Here is a 10,924-nt window from a genome sequence, read left to right on the forward strand (position 1 = left end):
GAGAACACCCATCACTCAAAGCCATTCTGTGCAGTGTCTAGTCAATCAATATTAGGTTTTTTGGGTTTCTTTTTTCCAGTTGGCACAAACAAGCTTTGAAGATTTTAGAACCTGTGTTCAATGACCAAGCATCCATTTAAGAACAAGCCCAAAAGGTCTGGCACCTTCTTCACTGAACACAGGAGTGGAAAAGAACTCCACTGGCTGTGGATACAGCTTCCTCTCCACCCTGTGAGTTACTCTTTAGGTTGGGGGCAAGGAACCTTCAACAAACAGTCAAAGAAACTTGTGCTATCACCACCACACTAACCCAGTCCCAGACAAAGGATTTCATGCCCCATTGTTCCTCAGGAGTCTTTAACCACAAATTTGCATCAAACCATAGCGTGGAATTACCATTTGAGGCCTATGAAGCAGACATGGAAAAACTAGGTCTTTGGCAATTTGGCAAATTTTTGCAGTATAATTTTTTGCATTATGCCTTGACTAATATTTTGCCTACAAGCAGCCCTCAGTGCTTCTCATGCTAGAGGTTATTTCACAGCCAAGATGGCTACACCTTGGATAAAAAGGTTTCCTCAGTGCTTTCTTGCGAGCATGGGGAACAGCTGCCAGAGCAAAAAGGCAGAAACTATCTTCAGAACAACCACATGTTGTCCATGCCTGGAGTAACTTAACAAGCATCCAGCCTCTGCATTAACTATTGTGATCTATTTACTTCTCATTGAGGTTCACTTTGACTGAAGAAGCCGAAGGGGCAAAAGACGACTTCTGTGCAACAGGTGTTGTGGAGAGTGGTGGCCCAGGGGAGCTGTCTGCAGCCGGTTTAAAGTTCATGGATCCAAACGAAAAGGAGGTGACAGTAGCTGTAGTGGTGCCTACAGAAGGAGCAGGAGTCGTGGATGCCTTAGGAGAAGGAGAGGAGAAGGAGAAGGTCGCTGCTGCGGTCAGACTGGGAACCAGGGCTTGCGTGGAGGCGTCGGTGGCAAAGGGGTAAGGGGGAGGATCGCTGCCCGCAGAGCCGGGCGGCTTCACAGCCGAGGCCACGAAGGAGAAAGCAGCTGCTCCAGTCCCCACAGCAGCCTGACTTGAGGCAGGGGCAGCAGCAGGCACCGCGTCAGGCTTCGGAGGAGTGGTCGGAGTTGTGGCAGCACTTCCTGCAAAGACACACAGGGAAGGAAGAGACTCACCTGGCTGCACTGACTCACGGCAGAGGTGTGACAGGGCCAAGTGCTACTAGATGGGGACAGTCCAGCACTACCTGGCTCGCTGGACAGACAGTACAGCGAGGAAGAGTGATGGCAGAGCTGGGCTTCCAGTCCCCAGACCCCATAAGGGATATAGAAACTGCAGAAAGTCCAAGGCTCCCTCGATACGACAGCCTGTCTAGATTAATGCTGTCTGGAAATCCCTGTGAAAAGGCTTCACCTTTCTCCATTGACTGTGATGAGGTTCCTGTCACCTCAAATAAAACCAACTGTCAGCACCCAAGTAAGCCAGTGCTGCAGAGAGGCAGGCTGCCAAACAAAAATATTCAGTTTGGGGAAGGAGAAGCAAATTTGGGTATAGGGAAGAAAATGGTTGTTTTGCTTGTCTGCCTGCATGCAGTAATAATAGCAAACCTATCAGCTTACCTGCCTTCCCCAACCTAGGAAGCTGCCTAATTTGCACTGCATATGGCAACACATACACAGCTCAGACAAAACTACTGCTCTTCACCTGCTAACACAATTTTCATGGTGCTGCAGAAAGCTGCTGTTTAAATAAGCTTTTGCTGCAGCCCAACACCTTAGTTGCTGCCTCCTGCAGCAAAACATATAGAGGAAAAACACCCTGTCTGTGAAGCACACAGACCATGTTCTAGGCCTGCACAGTGCTTGTCCCCAGGCAAAGCCTGCAGTCGCTGCTGCGGCTCCAGTCACACACCCACAGCTGGGCAAAGGGCCTCCTAGAATTGCCTTGGCCCCATTCCCCACAGTTTGATTGCACAGCACAGCCCAAGTATGCAGTCTGCTTGAGATCCTGCATAATGAACAGAACTAGATAATTTCCCACTGATGCACAGAAGACAGAACAATCCTGGGAGCAGAAAACACTCAAGAACTGCTCCCCATTACCACTATAAAGAAAAAAAAGAAACTTCTATGACCACACACGTCTGACTACCTAATTTAGACACCAAGATGACAAAGATGCACAAACACAAGTGTTTCCCTAACCCATCAGAGCACTCACCTGCTGACTTTGGAGCTCTCTCCCCTGCCAACAGCAACGGCTCTGGGGTCACGAGGAGTGATCTGACTCCCGGGTTTTCGTTGATCATGTAGAATGGGCAGAGCACACCATCCGTGGAGAGCAAGATCAGAACTGGAGCAGGAGCAAGGGTCTTCTCATCACCTGCCAGAGACCACATATGTAAATCCCATGGCCAGAGTCTCCTGTTCTGTTCCTACTGGCATTGGCCCCTCCACGTGACTTGCTTAGTACAGCATTTCTTACATTTCTCCCTTCTTGCTTTTGCTTGCATCTTGTTCCCTTGCTTCTCTGTGAATGCCCAATTCTCTTTTTTTCCCCCTTCCTGTTCCTGAATTCATGTTTCATAAATTCACAGATGAAGAGTTATTTTGACAATTGTCATCTCCTGAATGACAAAGCCCAGCTTTCAGCTATGAATTGCTGTGCCAAGCTTTTTTCATGTTCTGAAGCAGTCCTTTCTCTTCACCTACACACCGTTTCCCCCTTCAATGCTCTATGCCTTTCAGCTAGCCCCACATTCCATCGGGCCCTGGTACATCATTAACATTCATATACATAAAGAATGAAAGAGAATTGCTAGACAGGAAGCTTTCTAACGTTAAAGAAAGCCAACATCAAACAAACATCCTGACAGTCTGAACCTCTGATATAAAATGCCTGCATTTTGTACAGCTGAAACTTTGAGCCTAGAGCCTGCTTCAGTACAAATATCCTCAGCACAGTTAAAGACAATCCTCATATTTCTAAAAATTTCTGTAGTGGTTTAACTGTGCTTAATTAAACAAAAAAACCCCAACAAATCTAGAATGCAGGAAGGATCTGCTATAATCACAGTGCTTTATTGGTCAGTGGACAGTGGTGTTTCTACCTATTGGTTCTTCAGGAAAAGCCTGCTAGAGAAGGGCAGTTTCACAGGGGAACAAGCTCCAGGCCAAATGAGGTTTCTCTGCAATCCCAACTTGCTGTGAACTGCAAAGCTCATTAACATGCAGCCAAACTGAGCTGATTGCACTGTGAGAACAGAGAATTTGTTAGCATGAAGCTTCTCCAAAAACCTCTCTAAAAACTAAGGCAGCACAACCCAAGCTTTAAAAGCTCTGTCCTGACAGATTCCTTAATCCAGTAACCGTACAGATTGACAGAGAAAATGTTTCAAATTCAATTTTGTGTTCAAGTACAAAGTCTGACCCCAATTCCCTTCTGTAGGTTTTCATTCAGGTGAAGTTCTCAGTTAATCGGCACCCTCCTGTGCTCCTCAGGAACTCCTGACTGCAGTACCTTCCACTCTGCCCAAAGGCATCTCTATTCCAATTTGTCTCTGAGTTTCAAGGGAGAATTGTCAGAATTCACTAAAGGGACATCACGATAGCTCAGATGTATCTTTAGCCTCTGACAAGGTGCTTTGAAGCACCTTCAGGCAGCACAGAAAGTACAGCAGTAACACAACTGGCTAGATGTAGAGCACAGCAGGGTTCAGGCAGTGCAGGCCCTGTGCTTTAATGCAGAATTACAATCTATGAATTCACCTCAATGATCTTTACTTTTTCTGGCTTTGAAACTAACCCACTTTTCCTTTAGATCCGTGCAAATGTACTTCATGCAAAACAGTTCTGCAAAATGACATAAGCTAGAAGAATAAAGAAATCCTCACAGGCAGTCTGAAATCCCTGGTGTTAGAATATGACCCCTTTAAACTATTACCCCAGATCTGTGCAACACAGCCCTAGCTCAGGGCCTTTTGCTATGTCTGTTCCTGTAGTATCCCAGGCTGCTGGAAGCTTTGAGGAAGAACTGTATTTAAACTTTGCCATTTGAGCCCTCACACAGAAGCCCACATGTGCCATGGGCTCAATACAAAAAGGCAGGATGTGTTGGCCTCCCTTTCAGAACGATCTCCCAGAACCCTGAGAACCAGGCTGGCCCTCAAAAATCACAGAGCCATAGAATCGTTTTGGTTGGAAAAGACTTTTAAGATAATCGAGTCCAACTGTTAACCCAGCACTGCCAGGTCACCACTAACCCCTGTCCCTCAGCACCACATCTCCATGGCTTTGAAACCCCACCAGGGATGGGGACTCCACCACTGCCCTGGGCAGCTTGGGACAGCCCTGGACAAACCTTTCAGGAAAGAAACTTTTCCTAACGTCCAAGCTAAACCTCTCCTGGTGCAACTTGAGGCCATTTCCTCTTGTCCTATTGCTTGTTACTTATATTGCTCTTATTGGACTATTCCACAGAAAGACTAACAAGACTTACTGATGTGGATGGGCATGTTACTGGTGTAATCCACAGCAACACCAACAGGCAGGGTGTCATCACTCTTTTCTGTCACAGGAAGTTCTGCTCTGCTGGAGTCCTCCAAAACCCACAACTCCCAGTTCTGCAAAAAGTAAGATTATTATTTTAACCACTGCTTCCCCGTGCTCATCCTTCTTCCAAACTCTAGCCTACTACAGTTGAATGATAGGACTACAAAAAAAGCTAGCAAGCATCTACTTCAATTTGACAGATCAACAAGTGCCAGAAGCATCAGGGCCCTTCACAGATTTGTGTGACTTCTTACACATTGCATGGCAGAGTTCAGGTCTGAAGTTAAACCTTAAAACTGTCTCTAAGTGACCTCACATGAATCACTTTATTATAGTGAGCTTGACCAAATTTTGAGAATTCAAAGTGAATAATGAAGACTAGACTTCTAGCACATGGTTTGCAACATACTGCATTTGTTTCTGTTTATCCTTTCTCTTTTGTGTTACTCAGACCCCTTGTTCTTTTACACCATCTCACTGTATTCCAGGTCTTACATGGGTTACTCTTGCTTAGATTTCCCAGAAAGAGGAAGCACACATGCACAAATGTAACAGGAATAAAATCAATACCTGATCCCCCTGCCGGGCAAGGATGCTGACTTCTGTGGAAGCTGCTGAAGCTGCCAGAACCAGATCCCTGTAAGCACAGAGACAAATAGGTTAAAACCCCTGTGACAATTCACAGCAAGGTCCCCAGCTCCACAAGTCATTTTCATTTATATAAATTCTTAACTAGGAATTCATTATAACATAAAACTGACTTTTCCTCCCAAGATGAGGGAAACATGACTGGTGACATCACTTCAGCAGATATTAATTTACTTTTCTTCTTTAAATCGAGTCACCAGGGGCTGCCAACTGATGATTTGACAGACACTATCATCATAAATAATGATGGTCCAAGTCAGGCAGTTGAAAAGTTAGGAGTAGTTTCTTCTCACAGATACACAAACAAGTGAGACAAAAGGTTATGTTTTACCCACCCTATGACTTACAATCTCAAGGGAAATGGTTATGATTGATTTTAGACAATCTTATGTACCTGCATGAAATCATAGGAATTCTCACCAGACAAATGAGTATGCTGGCATGGAGAGAAGGCATGCAGGAGAAATTAGCTGTACTTTCATAAAGCATTTTCAAAATAACAATTTCATTTAATTTCTCTCATATTCAGGTATTGTACAGTTTACAACAAGGAGGAACTCAACATATGGAGAAGCACTGACCACTCAGACACGCATAACAAGGGAAAGGCCTTGCCATGATTCCTGGCACTCACCATTCCTCCACATAGTTGAGGAAGTAATGATGCTGTCTCTCTGTGCAGCTCCCATAGCAAGGCTCCAAGAAATTCACAAACTTCTCTGGTCGCTTCTCTTCCTTTTTCTGCAAGACCAACATTGAAAATTTACCTTTCAAGGCAGATATCAGGTAATGTCCCATAAATATGGCTGCATCAGGGTACAACAATAATTGCTACATACTTCAAGAGATATTAGGCATTGTGAGACCAGTAGACAATCAAAGAAAAACAAAGCAAACCAAAACCCTCCTCCCAAAGATAAAGGAACAATGAAGAGGATACCAGAGAATTTAGATCTCACAACTCCCTCAGCAGTGAATAACTTGATACAAAATAAGAGTGTATCAACAGGCCTGAAAATCTCCTTAACCTAAACAAAAAGTACACACAGAGAAATACATCAGGACTCTACATCAGGTAAGACTTTCTTCCTACAGGTTTCCTTCACAGGTCAGAAGTTACCATGTCATAATTTGATCTTAGCAGAGAAGAGGTTTATGGATTGATTTTCAAGTGGTGATTGCTTCCTCCACTCAACCCTCCCAGCCCCAAAACCATGAGGTACAGTAGTACCAAAGTCAAATTTTACATGATGTCAATGTGAATACTAAAAGCAAAGTGTCATTGTAGTGAGTCAAGAACAAGCAGCAGACATTTCTGTCATTGTGCCTTGCTGGCACTTACAGGCAATACGGCCATGACCACATCTGGAGGTGTTTCCAGTGTCCCATCAGCTGCTGCATAGACAATAGTAAAGACATAGGTGCCAATCCACAGCACATCCAAAACTGGAAGAGAAGGAAACAAATACCTCAGTCAGGAATACTTCAGATTTTTACTTTGCTGGGTATTAACTGTGCAGAGCACATGAAAGTAATTGACAAACAAACAAGGAATCATCAACTTATGAACTATCAAAACAAAGAGTTTCAATGATTTGTCTGCAGAACATAAATCTTATTAGGAGGAAAAAGTATTTGATCCCAGAAATTTCAAACATAAACCAAAAGAATATATATGATTTGCTTGATGATCTCACAAGTGAGACAATGCCAGTGTTTCCAAGCATGGATGATGTTTTGGTGTATCCAAATGAGGCTTTTCTGCTTTTCTGAACTTGGTGTTTTGACATTTTATTGAAGAGTCAAAATGATGAAACTCACACAAAACATGAGAACAGAATTTATATCCAGAAATCTTCATGTTAAAGAGAAATTACTTGTGACAGTACTACCCATCACACTGGTGAGCAAAAAATTGCTTTTAAAATGCATATTTGAAACATTCTAGAAACAGATGAGGACTCTGGCCAACAGGCAATTTTTCAACACAACCCAGAAATAAAGCATATAATCATTTTTTTCCAAATATTTAAAAAAACCACACTATGTAACCAGAGCACTATACACCTGCTATAACTAAAAACATGAGGAATGAGCATAAACATGTTAAAAGAGAAAATATGTGAAAAAGATATGTACCTTTAACAGGATTGTCTGACTCATAGAAGGGAGGACAAGGGATTACTTTCTTCTCCTGCAGGTTCTGCAAATAAAAATACTCTTAAATAGAAAGAAAAAGTCAACAAAGCTACCCTGGCCAACGGGCAATTTTTCAACCCCAGAAGTAAAGCATATAATAATTTTTTCCAAATATTAAAAAAAATCACACTATGTAACCAGAGCACTATACACCTGCTATAACTAAAAACATGAGGAATGAGCATAAACATGTTAAAAGAGAAAATATGTGAAAAAGATATGTACCTTTAACAGGATTGTCTGACTCATAGAAGGGAGGACAAGGGATTACTTTCTTCTCCTGCAGGTTCTGCAAATAAAAATACTCTTAAATAGAAAGAAAAAGTCAACAAAGCTACCTGCAAGTTTTACAGAAAGACTAAAGAGCTGGTTTAGAGCAACTCACTCACTCTGAGACACTCATCACATGGCACTCTGAAATCATGATTTTCCAGTGGTAGGTGCTAATCTCAGACTAAACCCAGTCTCGTTCTAAGACACTTTACCATAACTTTAGTGCTTGGGCAGCTCTACATGGCTTACAACATGTGCCACCTGACCAAATTCCACAGCTTGTGGCACACAGTAAAAGCATACTGCAAACTAGTGAGCAGACATTAGGCCTGACCATCAGCAGTACTCACAGGCAGGTACTGCACCACGGTGCCGTTTTGCCTCCCCACAGCCAGCTGTTTTCCCTTCGGGCTCCAACACACTAAGGAAAAAACAAGATAATTTTATTAACACAAAGGAACTGCAGAGTTACAAGGCCCCACAAAGGCAGGGTCAATAGATGAAAACTGCATTTTTTTTTCCAAATGTAGAAAACCATGAAATCTGAGTTAAAAGGGTTTTCCCTTTGGGCTCCAACACACTAAGGAAAAAAAAAGATAATTTGATTAACACAAAGGAACTGGAGAGCTACAAGGCCCCCCACAAAGGCAGAGTCAATAGATGAAAACTGCATTTTTTTTTCCAAATGTAGAAAACCATGAAATCTGAGTTAAAAGGGAGTCACCCAGTCAGAGGGAAAGCAAGACTGCACGGGTCAAAACCCAGCAGATAGTGTTCCTTAGAAATGAGTCAGGCCCAAGACAGCACAAACCACAGGTGGGCATCTTCTGACCAATGCACAGGACAGCTCCTCCACCGAGCGGGAAAGAGCAGCTACAGCGCAACACGATCCTTGAACCTCAAGTTTAAATCCTTCCATTTTGGAACTGATTTTTAAGCACCCTCCCCTCGAGACACACGTCCTGTCCTCCTGCACCCATCCACCCACTTCTCCCCCCCAGCCCTGAGCCCCCTGGGCTGCTGCTGACCGGAGGTGACGGCGACGGAGGCGGGCAGCGTGGCGTAGACCTTGACGGCGTCGGTGACCTGCAGCACGGCGATGCTGCCGTCCGACAGGCAGATGGCCACCATGGCGGGGCTGGAGGGGTTCCACTTCAGGTCGCTGACCACCGCCCCGCTCCCCGAGTCCTTGGCCAGCTTGTGATAGGCAAACGCACGCTTCTGCTGCTTCGCCTTTGGGCAGAGAAAGGGAGGAGACAGTCAAAGCCCAGCAGAAATTCGCCCAAAGCGGTTTTGAGCGTCCTATGAATCAAGGACCGATAAAAACAAGAAGCAGGTTTTGAGTTTACTGGATGATTCCTTTATGAGACACCTCCCAAAGAGAGACAGAAAGTCCCACCCAAGCTACACCTCCCCCACTGCTGTATTCTGACCAAAAAAACTATCCAAACAGGCAAGAAACCAAAACCCAAACCCACTTTGCACGTGCTTTACCTGATTTAAGAACGTGCGGACATCAAAAAAGCCAATGAAGGAACCGACCTCACTGGACATCATACAGACAGACAGTGTGAGATTATCACAGCTCAGAGCCAGGTGCTGCACAGGAAACTTCAGGGGGACCAGGATACTCTGAACATTCTCCACTTAAAACACAAAAAGAAAGGAAGATAGAATGAAGGGGACACATTTAAACAGCAAGAACTGTTCTTGTAAAACAGCATCAGAATGAATTCATGGAAAAATCACCAGTCCTATTAACAACAGCTGTCAAACCCAACAGGTTAAAAAACCAAATGGCCACAAATTCACTTACCTTTACCAACACAGCCTTACTTAGTAATTTCAAACACACAGAAGAGCACGACAAGGACTGTGTCAGAAGCCAAGGGCTCCACACCATAATCCCCCCTGTAAAACCATCTCTACAAAGACCACAAGAAGTAGACGTGCCTTACCAATTTTGTTAGGATCTTCTCCCTGCTGGTTTTGCATGAGGAGGTCTCTGGTGTGGAAGATCTGCAGGCTGGTTCCTCCAGCAGCAAAGAGCAGCCCATACTTGTTGGACAGGGCGAGGAGGCTGGAGCGCTCCTTGGGGAGGCGATCGGGGGCGTCGAAGATGCGCACCTTCTTCAGAGCCCTGAACTGGAAATCCTGCCACGAGAGAGGGGGGAGGTGCCTGCAGGTGTGCTGCTGAGGAACAGAACCCTCCCCAGGAGCTGCAGAACACCTGCCGAGGCAGAGTCCACACCCACCCAAGCACTGCCCATCCCACCCCCTCTTCTCTCATCCAAGACAGACTGAGATCACACCACGTTTCTCCCATGGGCTGATCTCTCTTCCACCCAGTGCCTATGTTTGTAAAACCTCTAAGAGCTGAACCTGTCTGGGACATCTAACCCTCCCAGAAACATGCCAAAACCAGCCAATGGATACAGATGGAAAAAGAGAAGGGAACAATGGAAGGATACAACACACTTGAACAAAACTTACTGCTACAAAAGCACAAAGAGATGCTCAGAGGCATCTCTGTTTGCTGCTGTGATTTACAGCACACAGAACAGTTACTTCTCCCACCCACCCCCAGGCGTTACTTGGTATAATCAAACTTGGCTTTTGCATTTTGTTTGTCTCCTAATTTACACTGTCCTTTTGTAAAAGGAGGAAGATAAAAGCAAAGGGAGAGAGAAAAACTCCAAAACCACAAATTGAATTTTGAAGCAGCAGCTGCACTGTTACCACACGAAACCAGAGGTTACCCTGGGGAAGGAATCTCCCTTCCCAAGATGCCTGTTGCTGAACGGAGCACTAGATCCAACTCCAGTAACTCAAAACAAGACTCTTGAGGTTTATTTCCAAATTATGGGCAAAGTACTGAGTAAGCACAGTCCTGCAATCTGGGAAAGCTGCAGGAACTCAGAACCTTCTGCAAAACAAACAGCCCAATTGCCTTGGTTTTTTGAAGGTGCCCGAGCAGAATGCAGCTGCCCAAAGACCCACGTGGGCAGCAAGAGTCCATCCCGCCACGTCCCTGCTTATACAGCCTGGCAGTAACGCCCCGGGAGACACCGCGACGGGCCAGGCCGGCACCACACTGCGAGACTCGTTCACGGAGTCCCACGGCAGAGAGCCACACGTGCTGCGCCCAAAAGCAAGAGATTCCCAGCACGAGGCGGGCTGACAGGACTTAGAAACACACGGCTTCTCTGCCAAAGTACGGCTCCTCCAGCTCTCACGTT

The 10,924-nt window shown here is 45.0% G+C and overlaps 1 protein-coding gene across 1 annotated transcript in view; it reads right to left on the bottom strand.

Moving 5' to 3' along the window:
- NUP214 (nucleoporin 214kDa) overlaps positions 1-9,839 on the bottom strand; it is a gene marked incomplete at its 5' end in the record, with an annotated part of 42,064 nt that extends 32,225 nt beyond the window's left edge. The window contains 11 exon segments of the mRNA XM_008935299.1: positions 719-1,157; positions 2,236-2,397; positions 4,513-4,636; positions 5,136-5,202; positions 5,848-5,954; positions 6,556-6,659; positions 7,638-7,701; positions 8,036-8,106; positions 8,714-8,918; positions 9,180-9,331; positions 9,644-9,839. Of these exon segments, the coding sequence (XP_008933547.1) occupies positions 719-1,157; positions 2,236-2,397; positions 4,513-4,636; positions 5,136-5,202; positions 5,848-5,954; positions 6,556-6,659; positions 7,638-7,701; positions 8,036-8,106; positions 8,714-8,918; positions 9,180-9,331; positions 9,644-9,839 (1,691 nt within the window).
- Between the last annotated feature and the right edge of the window lie 1,085 nt (positions 9,840-10,924).

Source organism: Merops nubicus, unplaced genomic scaffold (genome assembly GCF_000691845.1).
Source record: "Merops nubicus isolate BGI_N331 unplaced genomic scaffold, ASM69184v1 scaffold12372, whole genome shotgun sequence".
Lineage (NCBI taxonomy): Eukaryota > Metazoa > Chordata > Aves > Coraciiformes > Meropidae > Merops > Merops nubicus.